At 36.2% G+C, this 19,331-nt stretch overlaps 1 protein-coding gene and 1 long non-coding RNA gene across 2 annotated transcripts in view; both read right to left on the bottom strand.

Annotated features, from left to right (window-relative positions):
- LOC149947309 (uncharacterized) overlaps nucleotides 1–19,331 on the bottom strand; it is a 112,606-nt gene that overhangs the window by 22,045 nt on the left and 71,230 nt on the right. Inside the window, exons 3-5 of the mRNA XM_090170874.1 lie at nucleotides 17,646–17,795; nucleotides 15,901–15,993; nucleotides 14,512–14,571 (exon numbers count right to left, since the gene is read on the bottom strand). Coding sequence (XP_090027000.1) covers nucleotides 14,512–14,571; nucleotides 15,901–15,993; nucleotides 17,646–17,795 — 303 coding nt within the window. The remainder of the gene's footprint in view (nucleotides 1–14,511; nucleotides 14,572–15,900; nucleotides 15,994–17,645; nucleotides 17,796–19,331) is intronic.
- On the bottom strand, nucleotides 2,423–2,954 carry LOC149947310 (uncharacterized). The gene is made up of 3 exons (XR_016480281.1): nucleotides 2,784–2,954; nucleotides 2,575–2,704; nucleotides 2,423–2,513 (listed from the first exon to the last, which is right to left on the bottom strand). It is a non-coding gene; the product is annotated as an uncharacterized LOC149947310 (long non-coding RNA).

Below are 19,331 nucleotides of genomic sequence, written 5' to 3'. Positions count from 1 at the left end.
TACTAGAAAATGACCGCCCTGCCTATATAGTTACGGCTTTGCGCCGTAGCCAAAAATATCAGTATGGTCTAAAATATCTTTCTTGCCAACGCAAAAAATCTCCGTTAGGCTTAACACAAGTATTTTGAGTATCTTACCATTGCAGCATTTTTGCCCTTTTGAAAACCCGCCCTTACAAGGACCATATAAAAGGTAGCTTTCACATCCAGGCTCTACGTATTATTACTTCCTGGCGAATCGCTGAATGCGTTTTATTGAAGCGTCGATTTAGATTGAAAATACTTTTCATCACTCATCAGTATGTATAACACCGACATTTAAATTTGATTGAATACAATGGAATTCTCTATGTAAATTTAAATATGATTTTTTGAACTCCAGATTGAGTGATACCATAAGTCTATAATATTGTTCCATACGTTTGTCACTTTGCGGAATATTTTACTGAGAGCTAGTAACGGAGTGACGTCGTCACATGAAGAAAATCTCCCCCTAGCGAGCCACTGTCAGAGCCTACGTGTGACGCGTTAGCAAGCGGACGCCAAACGGCGACGAAGCCCGTAATGCAGACTGTCTTGTGAATAGCTCTCAGTAAAGTTTTGGCATGTGAAGAATAGGAGGTGCCAAACCTACTTAAGAATATTATACACTTATGGTGATACGTACTTTGAGAGAAAGTTGTTAAACAATTTACTAAAATGTTCTGCCTATAATCATTTTTCTATTCGCCACCGAAAACTACAGCTGCGCCACCTAGTCACACTGCCTAGAACTATATTTGGGTGATACGGGTAATGCGAAAATGCGCGTTTTATAACATCAATTAAAACATTTTACTAACGATATTAGCATATTTTTTAAAGCGTGTTTTGTATTAACAAGGGTGTATTTACGACATTTATTTATTAATTTTGAACTGTCAATAGGTATTGAATTCGTAAATATAAGTATAAATATTCGAGTTTAATAACACTATGAGTAGGCCTTGGAGAATTCATACACGGGTCCTCACGGGTCCATAGAATAAGGTGTGAGGATGCTTAAAACAAAAGTTAAAATTTGAAATTGGTGATGGAAAACACAGCATTGAAAGTGTCCATTGTTCATGCAATAGTGGGTAAATATATTTTTTATTAAAACCCAATTCTTTAATGTAACCTGTTTTACTTATTTTTCTAGAAATTCAGGCTTTTGCAAACATGCAGTAAATTGCTGGTCTATTTTATATATAAAAATACTGAGAGCTATCCCAACTTTCTGACATTAGAAGTGGGGTAAAATGAAGGAAAAGAACTAACTGTGCCTTCGGTATTGTACGGTAATAAAATGGTTAGAGTTGCGAGGGTCAAATTTGCCTGGCTCAAAAAGGTTTATGTACTCTTATTTGGTCACTTACTTAGTCTCAAAAATTTATTTCTAGCTTTTAGTCGGGATGAAATATTTGTGGAGAGTCCATTTGTAGCGAAGATAATATCAATTGAAGAGGCAGTGGCACAAAATAACTAAGTTGGAAAGGAAGGAATCTACTGGCTAACGACTGTAGAGGCTACTATGGAAAAATTCAGCTAGGCCTTTTCATTTTTTTGTCTATTCTCTCAAGGGCTATTTTTAATTGATATTAAGGGTACGTTCAGTAACGCTCATCAAAAACATCGCTGAGTAATCGATGCCAACATTTTGTTACTGTACGAATTTTCACGTTTCCGATTTGACGTCACGATAGGCATCCGATGCTCATCAAAAAAACCATCTCGGCGAGAAGGTTTTTTTGATGACTTGACGTCAAACGCGTCGGTGTTAACATTTATAGCCGCCATCTTTAAAAACAGCGCTGACTAAAATAACACCGTTCAGTAACTTCCTACGTCACTATGACGATGAGCGGTCATCAGGCAAACATCAAGTAAAAACCAATTTTTCCCAGATTCGCGTTACTGAACGTACCCTAAGAGAGACTGACAATATTTGAAGAAAAACGTTGTCCAAATATATAATTTTTATTTTAGTTTTAGTTAAAGAAAAGTTATAATTAAATTTTCACTTCTAGTCAAGGAAAGTTATATTTTTAATATGTTAAATTAATTCCTATTTTAAATTTTGGTCAATTAGTATTTGTAGATAACAAATGAACTCAACTATTTATGTTATGAATTTTCTACTCAAAGCCATGTTAACTAAAAAGGCAAAAACAAATGTATTATAGAATGAATTCAAAGTTAAATGCAATTAAATTCATTGAAGAAACCACTTAATTAGAAAATGTTAAGATATGCAAATAAGTATTAAAAATAAAACCATTTGAATTTACAGTATTATTTTTAATCATATTGGGATCTGCGGCAATAGCTCGAAATGTTATTAATCAACTCGAAAACTCATACCGAACCATCAGGGTGGCAAAGATAGGAAAATTGGCGTCCAATACAAAATAGAAAAATTTGCCCTTTTAACGCATAATTTTGTGGGCCTCAATGTAATATTTTCCAGCGATAATGACAATCGAACGGCTTGACCTAAAATTAATTTAATTCATTAGCATTTCCTTATTTTGCAGTATATAATAAAACAGATCACCTTTAAAACGATTCACAAAACGTAGGGTCCTCTCTTTTCATTTATTTACAGTGGATTTGTAATAAGTCTACATGGTAAATTATTGCTTGGAATGGCACTGCATTTCATGCGTCTCTTGAATTATCTTCATCTAAATGACAGTTATTATGATATATATTTAATAATATTAACTTTAAAATCAGTAATAACAAGTAAAATTTGTGTCTCACCATCTCTTTCTAAAAAGTCTTTATCTTTAAAATGGGCGCTGCAAATTTGTGCCCACTAACTAGGCATCTTCCCTGATTTTATATTAGTTAACCACACATTAAAAAGATTTTTGCATTTCGGAAAATTGTGAAACGATAACTCCAACGTTCTTTTCTCACCATTTACTCGAATTGTAATATTTTTACGGCAGTATTACTACAAAAAGGCAATTTATGCCACCTCTGCGCCTACAATCCGCCATATTAATTGTTTGTTTTGATCAACAAAGTACGCAGACAAACCAAGCTGCAGTGGCGCTGCCTATAGCCGTTTCGCTAGCGAATAACAAAATTGAAGTAGTTTTGTGCCCCAAAATTGGCGTAGTAGGTACGATGTCACTAGGTTCGATTTCAGTTAGCCCAACCTGGTTTATGAAAAAGTGGGGTTCGAGGGCTCCAATTATTGAAAAATAACTATTGAAAGGCGAAACAAAACTAAGCCGAATTTATACTTCACAAAATATTTGCCGTACTGTCTTATTTCCCCTTTTATGTCATGCCGACATTCATCCGGTAAGAGAACTCAGCTAAATGTGACTAATGTAAATAGCAGAAGGAGCTCTCTTCGGAATTTTTGCCGAGACCCCGAGTTGAGGCTAATATTGACTTTGAGGTTCATTTTAAAGTTAAACATCATTCATATTACCTATACCATAAGTATATAAAATTAATTTATAAGTGTGACACTTCCTATTCTTCACACGAAAAAGTTTTACTAAGAGCTAGTCACAAGACAGACCGCATTACGGGCTTCGTCGCAGTTTTGCGTCCGCTTGCTAACGCGTCACACGAAGCCATTGACAGCGCCTCGCTAGGGGGTGATTTTCTTCTTGTGATGACGTCACTCCGTTACTAGCTCTCAGTAGAATATTCCCCAAAGTGACAAACTTATGGAATAATATTATAGGCTTATGCCTATACTAATAAGGAAAAATATTCATTTGAAAGTCTTCGCTCCGAAATTAATCTTTTAAAGGTTTCGGCCCTTTTTAAGGCTTAAATTAAGTTCTTTGTTTAATGTTTCTGGTGCTCCAAGAATTCTAATACACTTTAATTAAATTGGTTTTTCTGGATGTGAATTATCAAACACCGAATTTTGTGAAACCGCCGAGTGATGTTTGGACAAATAAAAGAGCGTTAAATAATTCGGGCCACTTATTTTGATGGAAAAATAGTTTTGTGAAAAAGGACCTGATCGAGAAACTAGAGATATTCATTAGGACGAGTGGTTGCCAGACGTCTTAATTTCTACCAAGGTATAAAAAAGGCAGTGTTAGCAGGAGCGCTACTAAATATTTGATTAATCTCGTGCAAACACGTTCGTTCAAAGTCTGATGGCACCCGGTGTTAGCGGAATAATTGCGGGCTACGGCGCGGCGCAAGCTAGTAAATGTGGGAAAGCCACAAATGCATTCGTTTCACGGTGGATTAGCCAAAGTCGAGTTAAAGATTTACAATAAGCCTCACTTACGTAACAAGTAGCGACAGCTGTTGTCTTTATAAACCGCCCAACCAGCTGAGATTGCCAAGGGTCAGCGACGGAAGATTGCGAAATCAACTCGTACGAAAGTCCCCCAGAAAGTACTAATTAGCCGAGGGTTACATTAGGCTTAGATATCATTTTCGTCGCGCGATGCGATAACTACGCTCGTTCGGCTCTCGTAAACGCCAGAGTGGGGCTGTTTATTTGGGTCAGTAAATTAATTAGGCAATTTATTCGATACGACTCGTAGGAAGAAAGCTAGATATTTTCCGAAGACTTATTTTCGTTGAGTTCGGTCGGCCTACGTATTACCGAAGTCGATATTGACAAGCGCCCTAAGGGCAGCCCTGATGAAGAAGTCCAAAGTGAAGTCTAGGGCCTACTCCAAAAGGTAAAGGGCCTTATTTTTATTTAATTAGAACGGGGGGATATTATTTTTGTAAGCGTAGCATCGAGAGATTATATCAACACGGCAGCGGGGTAGTCTAGCCCGAGAGGTCCGCGTATGTATATTTAAGCTTCTAAGGCCGGCAAAACGGATTGTGGGCTGGTGGCGCTACGACGAAACGCCGCGTAGCTCTCTCGGATGGAGCATTTTTAAATGAAATTACTTGGCGAAATTTACGGGCGTTGGTGGAATTGGATCATTTATTTTAAGCCCTATAGAAATATACATATAAATTTTAGAAAAACCTCTAAAAGCTGAAACTCTAAATGTAAAAGGATTTCGGATTAACTTTGGAAAATATTTATTCCTCCGTCACTGAAGGATACTGTAATTTAAAAGGATTCAGATTAACTTTCGCGAGTAATTATTTCATTTCTAATTAGGTATTTCGGTTGAAATTTAAGGCGGAATTTTACCCCAAAGCAGCTACGAGTTCTTATTTATGCATTTTTTAAATATTCATAGTTCCTCGAGGAAACGTAGTAATTAGGAAGATAAATCCTGGACTTATAATAATTAATAAATAACCATCTTAAGGAACTAAGTCGGACTACCCGAGGCGTAACTCACCCTCCTAATGGGTCATATTCCCGACGATTTTACGTTGCCGGGTTATTTATGGGTCGGCATGGTGACTATATATCTGTCGGTAATGCAACTATATATAGGTCAGCGTGGCATCGGTCGGAATGGCGAATATTTTTAGTCGGTAAGACAACTATTTATTGGGCGAGAAAGGGGCTACATAACGGTAGGGCCGCCTACAAGAAGCCGGAATCCAAGTGTTGACAGGAAAGCATTTGTATGGGGTGGAAGATCAGTTCCACAATTAGTCGGGCAGGCATCAACATTGCGACTCACGGCCGACTCAGATAGTTTGCCGACTACAACCCGCCCGAGTCGGCCGACTCATTCTTGACGACGACGGCCCGAACAATGTTTGCTACTGGGGTATATCAGTCAGAGACTGGTAGAGCCAACCTCAATCGTAGATGGCCCAACTACGAGTTTTGTTGGGCCGACGAATCTTAGAAAATTGAAGTACAGTTAAAAATATAAAGTTCGCTAACTGCTAGAAAATTTACAATTTATAAAAATTGCATACAGCCGCTTAAAATATCGTCGGCCCAGCTGCGCGCGGAAAATGGGAAACAACGCGCATAATCCGACTTGGACTCTTAGCCAACCAACCCTTTTCCCTTTAGAGTTTTTTAAGTTACATAAAGGTCTACTTAACTCCAGAGTTTAAACCAAATCGGTGAGTTACATCTCGGGTAGGTCTCCTTGTTAGTTAAAGGGAAAACATTCCGCAAAATCAAACTATAACACGAAGGAATTTCAGTTTGACCTTTGAAAGTAATTATTCCTTTTGTAATTAAGTGTTCCCGGATTCATTCTTAAGAAATATTTACCTCAAATATAGGATATTTTTTTTCATTCCTTTAATTAAAGCTTTATGTAGTCCGTTGAGAAATAAAACCCAAAACTCGAGTTATAATAATTAATAAACAATCATCTAAAAAATACCAAGTTAGAAACGTTGCCCTTAAAGTAGGGCTGTGCGTGCAGTGTGCGATTAGTGGTTTTAGGCAATCGAGTCAGTTATCGAGTATCAATTTTTTTTCATTGAATATTCGAGTCGAGTAATCGAGTACTTGATTAAGGGGAAACTTTATCTTATTCGAGTCGAGTAACTTAAAAAAAACCTCGAGTAATATTGAAGTTGAGTCGAGTAATCGAGTATTTGATTAAGGGGTAACTTTCTCTCATCAATTTTTATATCTAATGTAACTTGACAAATATTGTAAAGTTTCCTCCCACTACTGAAATTACCAAAATTTTCCAAAAACTTAAGCATATTGTAATCGGCCGTGTTAACGTTTATCGCGAACGTGCCCCAAATCCGTCCCCTTTTTTACACGAACTCGGTATAACCGGCACTTTTCCATAATAAAAATTTGTATATTATCCTTAATAGCATGTTTAAAATTTTTAAATTTTTAATTAAATAATTGTTAACTTTTGTAATGTTTAGCATGTCTAAAATTTTTAAATTTTTAATTAAATAATTGTTAACTTTTGTAATGTTTAGCATGTTTTAAAGACATGATACTCCCCCCTTTTTTTCATTTTGTAATTTAAATGAAAAACATTTTCTACAACTTTGTAGGTACCGTTTATTGCCCCCCCCCCCCCAAAAAAAAAGTTGTAAAAACCCCTCTTTGAACTTTGAAGCAACGAGGATAGAAAAACAAAACCAATGTTCGACGAGTTTAGAGAGAAGCTTTTTCGAGTAATCGAGTCCCCGAATATGCAATGTTTCGGTACTCGGTAATAGACGAGTATTTTCCAAGTACTTAATTGAGGTCGAGTTGAGTACTCGCACAGCCCTACCCTACAGGGGTTATTCATAAATAAAATAACGCTAAAAAAGTAATTACTTTGTCTTAACAAATATGCTTAAATGTATATAAAGGTAAAAAATCTCTGATAGAATATTAAGTTGCTATTCCCCTTCTATATTTTCTCTCTAGATAGAATATTAAGTTGCTATTCCTTTTCCATATTTTCTCTCTGATCCATGGGGGAAATCAACGAAATTCCCATTCAATTTGCAAATTGAAAATCTTTCTTAAATAAAATAAATTCCACGTAAAGAAAATTCAGTGAAAATAGACGAATCCTTATTTATCCTTTATTTCGTTAATTGAGCTAAATGTTGACGTCAGTGAGATAACCTTTTATAATATTGATTTTGAACATGACAATAAAGAATTTAGATTATCAGGTTACGACTCTGAATAACGTAGATATAACCCGCAAAGCAATCTTTACGGAAGACCTCTTCAATTTTTCAAATTAGCCTATACAGTGGCGCCAAGAGCGGCCATAGCTGCAAACGTTGGTGTTGCACACTAAATACCTAGGGTTATTTCCCTTTAACCTTTCAAATATATTGAAAACTACGTTAAATTTAAACATATGTGGAAATATCTCAAATTATTATAATAGTGAGAGCGCATGGTTACAAAATATACCCGAATTGTTCGAAATTGGTATACAGCTCTGAAAATTGATATACACGTGCCTTGAGCTATACTCTCGACTACCTAAATTTTATTTTTCAAAAAAACCGACTGGAAAAACTTTTATAAGCAAAAACGCCCTTGTTGCCGAGGACGCACGGATCTTAGTTTATAAATGTTTTACAATTATTTGTTCTAAGGTACACCGCATCTCCACAACTTTAGGAATAAATAATTTTGTAGCTCGCGTGGTAAAGGTGGTAAAGTTATGAATTTTTTTATGGTAATACGTGTCACAGTGCTACTTAAAACCTGATATGGAACCACATCGAGGTATTTTTTTTACTTGACGTTTTTTACCATTTTTCATTTTTCTCCATAGGGAAAAATGGTAAATCGCGTGTATCTTGGGTGGTAAAGGTGGAAAAGTTATGAAATTTTTTATGGTGATACGTGACACAGTACTACTTAAAACCAATATATTTTAAAAACACGCGTAAACTAAGATGCGCGCGTCCTCGGCAACAAGGGCGTTTTTTGCTTATAAAAGTTTTTCCATTCGGTTTTTTTGAAAAATAAAATTTAGGTAGTCGAGAGTATAGTTCAAGGCACGTGAATATTAATTTTCAGAGCTGTATACCAACTTCGAATAATTTATCACCATGCGCTCTCACTATAATAATAATAATAATTATTATTATATTTAATAATGGGAAAAGCTCGTTTCTGGGGAAAATTGGGGCACTTGTAAAAATTGTAAATATTTTCAGCGGTGTGTTTACTCTTCCCTTTATATCTGAAGAGTGATAAAGTAGTCTGATATTAATATTTAATATAGGCTGAGAAGGGTTAAATGGGAAACCTTGCTCTAGCAGTGTTAGCCAAAATTCTGTCAGTGCGGAAAAATGTTTAATTAGAGCTTGTCGCGAGTGGGAGAGGGGGTTAAAAATACGTCCTCAAAATTAGAAATTTTCTACACCCCAGCGCCATCGTGTGAGGCGTTTTAGAACGTATGTCTATGGGCGAGTAAGTCGAAGAAAGAAAATATACAGGCTGTCCAATAAAAAACGAAAAATGATAAATAACTGAAAAACGTTTTTTTTTAATTTCAAATTTCTATGGAACATTCGTCGTGCAGGGGGACATTTATAGTTGTAAAATTGAATGACCTTGAACAATGTCTTAAAGGTCATTCAGAAATATCCCGAGAACAGTTGGGTTTACGGATTTGGTTTAAATTAAAAAGTTGTTGCTTTTGATTTGAAAAAATTAACAAATCAGAAGCCGAGAAATTGTATATTTGCTAGTAATATTCCAACCAGTACTCTATGTAGTCTATTGTGAGACTAGCTCGGAGGTAGAGTTGTCACACTTTGAGGTCTCATGTCGCTTTTGGTGTAGGGCAAACCTCATAAATATGGATCTTACCAGAAATTTCCAGAAAATACAGACAAAACTAATTAAAACTTTAGTTCAATTGGGCGCGAATGTCCTCTCTAACAGAGAGAGAGACGAGCGGACACTTCTAGCGCGCGAAGAGAACTTCGTAGCAAAGACTGTAAATCCATTCATCTTAAGGGTTTAATCGTTTCTTTTTGAAACAATGGCAGTATACAACAATCGGAAAGAGCTTTGCTAACTCTGTTTATCGCAATTTAAATTCGGGACGTTCGGGTAATAAATTTTGAACGCTCTCGCGGATTTTGGCCCCGTTTACTATATATTAGAGATAGCTAGAGCGTCTAGGAGAACGTCGAGGATATAAGGCTTGTTCGAGGGTCCTCCTAAGACTAACCATTTCTATCTAAACGCGAGTTAGGGCTGGGGAATGCTCTGGAAAGACCGAAATTCTCCGCGCGTTATCTAGACGTATTTCGCGCGCCTTTACCTCTGGACTTCCCTAGTACCGAAGTTTATCGATTCCGGAGGTCCAAACAAAGAGAGGGAGGTGCGCCGTCGTGTTTGGAGCGGTCCATATGCCCGATATATCAGCGCTTATTTAATCAAACGAACTTTGGAAATTTACTAGACAAACTGAAAATTTACTTTGAAGCCTGGTTGAAATCGGAAGAATCAATAAGTTCAGTTGCGGAAATCGTAATTTTGAGATCTTAGTACCTATATGCTGGAATTTGATTTTGGACAGTGCATTGGAGAAAGGCCACATCATAGGCCTATTATATAGGCTTTAATTGTTGATTTTATAAAATGTCTTTACGATTGCCCAACTTGTGGAAATGTTACCCTGGGATAGTTCATAAACTCTTTAGTGGGTGAGAAAACGGATTCACAGCTGAAGCGGGGAGGCAACATTTCAACAAAGTGGCCAAGGTTATTTTATAAAAAGAACTAAGTTTAGCATAAATATTCAATTACAATTTCATAATTTAGCATTATTTCCTATATTGTGTTGGGTTTGCTGTCTTATTTCCCTTATTATTATATCTTTGTATGACCAATATTTTCAAAGTAAAGTTCGACAATGACCAGATACTTTGTGCCTCTTCCCTGCAGCACTCGGTTGTATTAAAAGTTTTGGGAAAACGAAAGAAGGGCTAAACCTAGCCACTGGCTCCACGTATCAGTCCTCCCATTCTAGGCGTCTAAATATTTATCCTCCTAAAGAGCTTCTAATTCGTTTGGCATATTAAATTATACCCAAAACTTACAATAAAACCGCGTGTTGCAGGGAAGCATATGATGCTAAAAGGGCATTTAATCTCATCCGTTTGTTACCAAGCGCTCAGTTAACATAAATAATTTCTTGACACAACTTCCAGTTGGGCAGTTACCGAAAGAAATTATGGGAAATTTAGCTCCATGTTTAGTTTTCGCCGTTTAACTGGCCATTCTCGATAGCCTCCGTCGAGGGAACGAGGTAATGGGGTCCAACAAGAAGGGCGAGGAAAGGCGCCATAAAAGAGTCTATAGAGTGACATCCCTTCTGCAAAATGTGTTCCAGCTGTGGTTTATCTGTAAGGAACATTACCGTGAGTATTGGTATACTCAAAGAGTTGATGAGGGTTTCAAACTCCTATCAAAATTATAATTCTTTAGACCATCGTTAAGGGAAGCCTTTGTATTTTGCTCCGTCCTCTCGCGTACGCGGAAAATATTGATTGGATCAGACTAAATCCATTTTGGTTATCGAGACCGCTATTCTGACATTAAATCTGACGCTGCTAGAGGGTTAGTTATTTACATCCTATCCCGTAGAAAGGTTTCAAATGACGTCAACATCGCTATAGCGAAAGACTAGCTTGATCCTAACTGTACCCCATCAGCCTTCGAGACACGTCTGACAATTTTCCGGGGAAACCTTTTTATAGTGGTAAGTCGAGCTTGGGTGTAATTCCAGGCGCAGCGCGTGTGACGCTGTGGAGTGGCGATAAGGGGGAGAGCGAACATGACAAGGAAAATGGCGAGCCGCGATGAGGAGCTTTATTTACTAATCACATTAAATTCCACCGAAAACAAGATTACGCGCTCGAGCTTCGCTTTACAGTATCGATTTCTAATCGATTCTGGTATCGAATTTTCGATCGGACGACGCTGCTGGCCCGTTATAGCCAGGCTTAATAAAAGATCCTCGATGTTAATATAAACTTAGAAAGTTAGTACATACTGGTTTCGTGTTTTAGGAACGCCCGCGAAGGTTGATCGAAGCCTGCTCGTATAATCCGCTCGCGCATTAATTCCACTTAAAAGTGAAGTGGCCGAGACGCTTCTAATGGCTCGAATTAACGTATTATAATTTACTGGAAAGAGCTTAATTGCCGATGCCGAAAATTACCTACAAACGATATAGCCTTTGTAAAGCGTAACTTCCTGGTAGATATCTTCACCCTGTACACGAGCGTAATGCGTGTGGAACACTTCTACAGGCGTTTTGATCTATTTTGGACTACTAAGCGAATCAGGTTAGATTTTGATTAGGTCATGCCGGAATCACTCAAAATTGAGTTTGTATATTTCTAAAGTGACTCTCGAATTGAAATGAAGAATTCCACGTCGTTTGCAAAAGTGATATTTTAAAGGAAAAATTAACTTTACTGTCTATCGATTTGTAAACTAAAAATTATTTTGAAAATTTACCTTTTTAGTCGATTAAAGTCATAATTAACAGGGTTGAAATTTTAAAATATTCTAAGAACCTAAATTTTGCATTTAATTGGAAAATGTCCCGTATTTTTCCGAAAAAAAGGTTTTTATTCCAATAATAGCCTAATATTGTTCGCAAATGTAAATTTCGCGGAATTTTCGGCACATTGTTTTACGCATCCAAAGGTAAAACTAAACCTTTAGACTAGTCTATAGAATAAAAACCCTTAAAAAGTAATTTTATTTTTTACGATTTGTGGAAAATTTTCCGCATTTAAATTTTCCGGAAAATTAAAAACTCTATTTACGTTGTTTTATTTTACATTTAGGCTTTTAATAGTTTTTCGTGTTTATTTTATTGATTCTTTTTCATTATCGCTAAGCTAAACACAGTAAAACTTAAGCTAATCTTAATTTAATTTAATTACTTAAATAATCCCGCTTCTCCGGAAATCAACCAATAAGCGATAAAAATCGCTCCATCCTCCACAGATGGTAATCGTAGAGTGCGTTATTGGAATTCATAATGTTAAAGGTTGAAATCCCTGTTGCCGAGTGTTATTCCGTGAATACAATCTTTTAAAAATGATAAATGTTTTTGTTTAATATTTTTGGTCGTTATAAAGGAAATTGATGTTTATTCGCACTTGACTCATTTTTAATCATTATTTGGAAACTATGTTTTTTATGTAAGTACATTTTAATCAGATTTAGAAAATTATCATCTATAAATGCAGTCATCGACACCAAAAACAATATTTTCTAACTGTAAAAATCATTGATCTTTAGTTGAACCTACAATCCTAATTGTTAATAAATGTTTACTTATATTTGGTGCACTATTTGTAATTATTTTATTAGGCACACTAATAGTTGTTACAGGCTTAAATAAATTTACGTAAAACTCATGATTTGTTTAATTTTATTTTAATTAATTATTTAAAAGCATTGCAATTAATTAAAAAAACCCTTTTGCATATAAATAAAATTGAAATTGAAATTGATATTGAAATTGAAATTGAAATTGAATTAAGCTGTGATGTTGTGTTATAACATCTAAAACCTACGTCGACACACCGTTCCGAATCTTATGAGATAATTTGTCAAGTGTGACTAATTTTTTGCACATGTATAGCATATTTGAGCTTAATCTTGTTTGAATTTAAATATTTCTTCCCCAACTAGCTGAAAAGCGGATTAGTTTACGAAAAGAAAGGTTTAAATAGCTACGCCTCGATCATAAGAGGCTGAACGTGTTAAATATGAGAGCAGTAGTCTACAACTTAGAAACGACTACGCGAGACATATACGCCGGTTATTTAGTGTCTTTCCGTAAGCTTTGGAAATCTCAAATAATCGCGGATAATACTCGAGGTTGAAGTCAATGCAGACAATGACATCTAAGAAGCCATCCAAGTACTTACACTAGAGCCTCCACTCGTTTCAAATTAAGATACTTGTACTCGAGACATTCGATACAAAATGCCAATAAATATATAATTGGAACATATTTTAAATTGACACAAATTATAATTACTTTTCCTGTATTACCTTCTATCTCATCTTCCAGCGATTAAAGGAATAATAATTTCCACGACCGAATCTTCGTCCGAATGCCAAATACTTAACTTGACTCGGGCTTATGGCAATGGTAGAGAGGCGAAACATTGAGGGGGGAAGTAAAAACGTCACCAGCGTGCACTTCACTCGGTTTAGAGAACCAATGATAGGTCGTTTTTGATTTTTTAGGGGGGAAGGGGCTTAAACTGGAGCATGAGGGAAATTGGGAGCAGAGCTAACAAGATGTCACGGACATTTGAGTACACACACAATCCCCCCGATACATGAAATATATTTTGAATATTAAATTTATATTTGAAACAATTTTCAATCATCTTGTACATTGACTAAATAAATGTACTATAATAACCCCGGGGAATTTTGTTGAAAATGAGCGTTTTCTCATCCATCTTGTTGATTAAAAACATGATTTCAATCACCCTGTCGTTTAACATAACTAAAGCATTAAGCATTAACAACCAAGGAGTAATTTTAACTTAAAGAAAATTCCATGACCACGCTTTATTCATCACCCTGTCTATTAATTATGAATAATATTTCAATCACACAGAACATTTAATTAATAAGTGCACTATACCCAGTAAATTTAATTAATAAGTGCACTATACCCAGTACATTTAATTAATAAGTGCACTATACCCAGTACATTTAAATAATAAGTGCACTATGCCCAGTACATTTAATTAATAAGTGCACTATACCCAGTACATTTAATTAATAAGTGCACTATACCCAGTACATTTAATTAATAAGTGCACTATACCCAGTACATTTAATTAATAAGTGCACTATAAGAAACTAAGTGTAAATTTCATTAAAATATGAACCACCTTTACAATAATTCATTCACGTTGTCATAATCAATGGTAACCTTTGTAGAAAAGTGGTAAAATTTCCTATTCATACTAGCAGCATTAGAAACTCGAAATATGAACAATAATAATGGATAGTGTCCATCGAAAGTTACACTCCGCAATTTGTATCGAAATCCTTAAGATTTTACTACCACCAAAATGACCAAACACTGAAAAAATAAAAATTACAACTTACGTTAAGGGCGCATATCAGCAAATCAACGATAAATATTATAATAACGAATTCGTCGTAATCCTATAACATTAAAACACAAATAGCCAAATGAGAAACAAACAAAACGGAAAATAGTAGCTATAAGTAGCGGCAGAAGTGTATAATAAAGATCCTAGTAGAGAAGTATCCATCAAATGCGTAAACTAAAATATGACTCTTAAAAGAGCTTGAAACCGCATTTTATTTCGCAAACCTGATTATGAATATTTTAATATAATATGTATTAATATAAACAAGAATGTATTTATTTATACTCAGGGAGAATGAATATGTCGAGACTATCGACGGACACGTTGAGCCCCTAACCCCGTCAAGCTAAGGGGGGGGGGAAGGAAAAAGGAGGCGGTCTTATTTTTTGCGTCCTCGCTGGAGCGTTAATCGCGTCGAAAAACGTAATTTTTAAGAACCAATGAGATTGCAGTATTATTTGATTTTATTAAAGCGGAGGAGCATACCGGGGGGGCCCAACGGGTGGAATTGGAGAAACGCTAAAAATAATCTCGACATGTTCATTCTCCCTGAGTATAAATAAATACATTCTTGATATAAATTAATAAAAAATAAATTAATAAATATAACCAACTAGAATTTGAAAAAAGCACAATTTTAAAAAACCGCCGCAATTAAGAAGAACGATTTAAGTAAATTGAATTAGTAGTACCATAAGTAACATAATAAAATAAGTATGACACTATTTTTTTTAATGCTAATTTTCTGAAAAAACCCTTTTTCGACACTGACACTTGGACTTGTACTTAGTAGGGTGTTATTTTTCTTGCTAGTAGTATATTTCGCCTTAAGCATATTTAGACACTTGGGGGCGCTGTGCTGAGAATAATAATCATTTAGGCTAATACCCAAGGCACCATCTTAGGCCTAAGTCATCCAGCGACTTTTAAAGCTATTAATTCAGGTGGCCGGGTTACAATGCGTAAGAGGGTGGTGGCAAGCCCTGCATGCCACACGAACCTATAGCTCCCTATACTTATACTAACTATTACCGTTAACCTCAACAAGTTTTTATAGAAGGGGAAACCGAAGAGCTCGGGGGAAAACCCCTTAAACCAGTGGGGAGAGAACTTGCAAACTCAACGTGAAAGGAGTTGTTCCGAGTTTTCACACAGTGTCCCAAGCTAGGATCGAACCCATCTCCTCTTGCTGCGAGGCGAAAGTGCTAACCACTCCGCCACCCCAGGTTTGAGCAATAGCTCTGAAAATCAGTTCGGTGATAATTTTTTTAATTGGCATACTTATTTTTATTACGTTACTTATGGTAGTACGGATACGTCTCCTAAAAGAACTCTTATGTACTTCCGCTGGTCGTTACGGTAATGGCATTCGTGTACTTACCCCGTCGAAAATGAGAAATAAGGACAAGAGCAGATCGAAGATGGTCGTGAAGGACAAAGAACACAGCCAAGGAATGAGCAACATACGATTATTCTGCAAAAACAATTGTCAGAATAAGACAAAAGCGTCTGCTTATAATACTTTCATGGGCAACACGGCGAGCTAAGCCGAGCGTCTTTGCGAGAGGTATAGCGGTCAAAAGGGCTCAAAAACTAATCAACGGGTGGGTTTAATGAGCCGTCAATTACGCCATATTAATTAAGCGTTTTTATCCCGGCGTCGCTCGGCTCCTTTGTTCGGGGCATCTGGTGAATAATGCGTGTGGCGAAGGCTTTTTAATCATCCCGAAAGGGGCGGCAATATTTTCATTTCGACCGGCCTCTTAATTAAATCGGCAGATGCTTTGATACGGAACACCTCGAAAAAAAGAAAATATTATCCCCTCGAATCTGTAGCTAAATAATGTGAAGTGTTCTAAGGGATTTTATTAGGCCATAAAAGCCAGATATCATACTTAGAGGACGGTGTCACGAAGACACGCGCCTGAATGGACATTTTCATACATATTTATCCTAAAATCCGCCAAAAATCTTGTTTTCGTTACCTTAGGCACGCGCGCTTTCTCATTATAATTTGTTAGTTTTTCCAAACGCCCAGCGTTCAACGTCTTGTTATTTTTAGATTCTCGAAATACGAATCCCACTAGTGAATAAACATTATTAAGGAACAAAATGCGGACGTCGTTATTTTGATAATTCGGTATTTTCTAAACAGCCAGCCTGAATAGCTAAGGTGCACTAAATTAATATAATATTTTTCGAAATAGAGTAATATTGTTAAGTTAATATTAACGTAATTAATGAGATATCGTTATTTCACTAAATACAATGAGTTATTTAAAAATGAAACCGTTAAATGAATACAGTTTCGGGAAATTCTGGTATCTGCATATTTAAAATTGGTTCATTTCGCCCTTTCGTAGAATTTCCACTGCTAGGTGAGTGATAATGGTGGATATAGTGAGTGTCTATGGCGATTGGACGGGAGACAGTTTATTATGTGCCAGTGAAAACGTCGTTTTATAAAAGTCCTTTTGGTCACTTTAGTGAGTGACATAAGGGCTGTTAAGATCTATCAAAAAATGAATACGTTCTAGCTCCAATATCTCAGACCTTCAATTTACTCCCAAAAAGATTTTCGAGATCAAACCTAATCTAGATTTGAAAAAGTCGTTTCAAAATTGGTGAAAATTTGGGCTTGATGTGATCGCCGAGATAACTGCGCTATTTTCCTTATTTTAAGAGCTTTTGGAAACTTATATTTATCCTCTAGAGCTTAAAACAGTTTCGGTAATTTAGAGTCGTTTAAGGTTTGGTTTGATCCGGGTGATTCGTTTTGTAATTAGTTACTCAATTTAAAATTATCTAAACTATTTTAAACCTAGGAGCAACAAACACAGCACCCCACACAAGGAAAACGCAACCCGTCAAAAGAGGTGCATTTTCTTGCATACATTTTTCATTGTAAGGAAGGGGGGAAATTCTGAAATTATGTCTTCCACCTTTCTGTAAAACGATCAGCGTAAAGGCTAGACCAATGGAATTTGTACGCAACACTACGTTAGCGTGTTTAAAGGCTAGCTGCGTTTTCCTTGCGTTTGTTGCTCCTAGTTAACACACTGGAGGAAAGTGTAATTTCTATCAGAAAATGAGAATTTTCAATGCAAATGCGAAGGAAGCGCTTACGGAGCAGATTCCGATGATGAGAATGACGGAAGAGACGACGCAAGAGCTGGAGAACACGACCATTAGGACGGTGAACAGGAGCATGATGGGATCCTGGTAGATCGTTTGGATGTGAACGGAACTCGCTGTTAGAAGGACCATGTAGAAAACCTGGACACACACAAAAAAAAAAGAAATTATTGGCTAGTTTTCAATTGTTACCAATATTTTATTCGAAATAAAGCGTTGCTTGATCTAAACTTTACGTTTCCGCATTCGATTTAGCGGGAAAAATATGATGTCTAAATGACCCAATCCATACTGGGATGACGGTTGACCTTAATCGCTTTCCTTAAAATAGAACCATACGTAACTACTCAAATGTACCAGTTGGATTTTGGTCTCACTAAGATCTTTGTTTGGGAGTATATGAAGTATAGTTGAGTCGTTGTGAAATCATCATTTAAAAGTGTATGGAAGCATTATTCACGCAAATTCTACGTTTTAGTTTCAATACAAATAAAAAAATCACAAGTTTGGGACTCACTGCACTCACAAGGAGACTACCCGAGGTGGTTATCTCCGATTTGGTTCAAACTCGGGTGGTAAGTAGACCTTCATGTAACTTGCAAATCCCTAAAATGGTGGACAAGAATGGGCTTTCGTTTTGCCATGACAACCATAAATGTTTTTCACAACTTAAAATATGTGTATATATGTATATTTTCTCATATTTACCAAAATTGACGTATATTGGTCCAAAGGTACCAGATTTAGCCATGATCTGAATTATGCATCGAATTGATGAACCTTTTTTAATTTTTAGAAAAATATTGTTAGGGGGGACCCTTAAAATCTTCGATTTTCCCTTGTTAATTTTCATAGAGAAAATCAGTTTTTAAGTTGCGAAAAACCTTTTTGGTTGCCATGGCAAAACGAAAGCCCATTCCTGTCCACCCTTTTAGGGATTTTCAAGTTACATGAAGGTCTACTTACCACCCGAGTTTGAACCTAATCGGAGATAACCACCTCGGGTAGTCTCCTTTGTCAGATACAGTTAGTAAATTGATTTAGGTGCGAAAGTAAGATACTGAATTAAATTATATCTACTTAATTGATAATTTTTTCCTCCAATAGAATCACAACGTAAAACTTCTTATCCTTATACTCTCTCGGGGATGGTCACCGAAAAGATTTAAGTTGTCGAAATCAATTTAAAACTTTTCTATTTTTATGGCTGACATGTTTTGGAACTTTTAGTTTTTTCCTCGAATTTCCGAATAAAGTTATCGAATTCGCTTTATAACTCCCGAGATTAAATTAACCGATTCTTCAATAGGAAATGAAATTTATATGGAAGCTAATACACTCCGAGTCATAGATCCGTTATTCGAAGGTACGCGCGGTTACCTTTAAAACAAAAAGGTCAATAAAATGAAAACGCAATGAAATCCATCTTTAGAGCAACGCCGTTTCAATGGAAACAACAGGTCGTGTGATATTGAACGATATGAAATTCCAATCGCCAGTTTGGTCACGCCAGATTTTCAATTTAATAGAGAGTGTAAGCACCCGACGTTGCTAACGGGAACGTCCACGGCGAAACAGTTTCTTCGTGAACCTTTCGTCAAGTTAAATTGGTAACGCTTTCAAAGCATTCCGGAGTTTCTAAGGGACTTATATAACTTCACCTCTCTAATAGCGAAA

Source organism: Leiobunum rupestre, chromosome 4 (assembly GCF_980474605.1).
Source record: "Leiobunum rupestre chromosome 4, qqLeiRupe1.1.hap1, whole genome shotgun sequence".
Lineage (NCBI taxonomy): Eukaryota > Metazoa > Arthropoda > Arachnida > Opiliones > Sclerosomatidae > Leiobunum > Leiobunum rupestre.
This window is presented reverse-complemented; position numbering and strand designations above follow the sequence as displayed.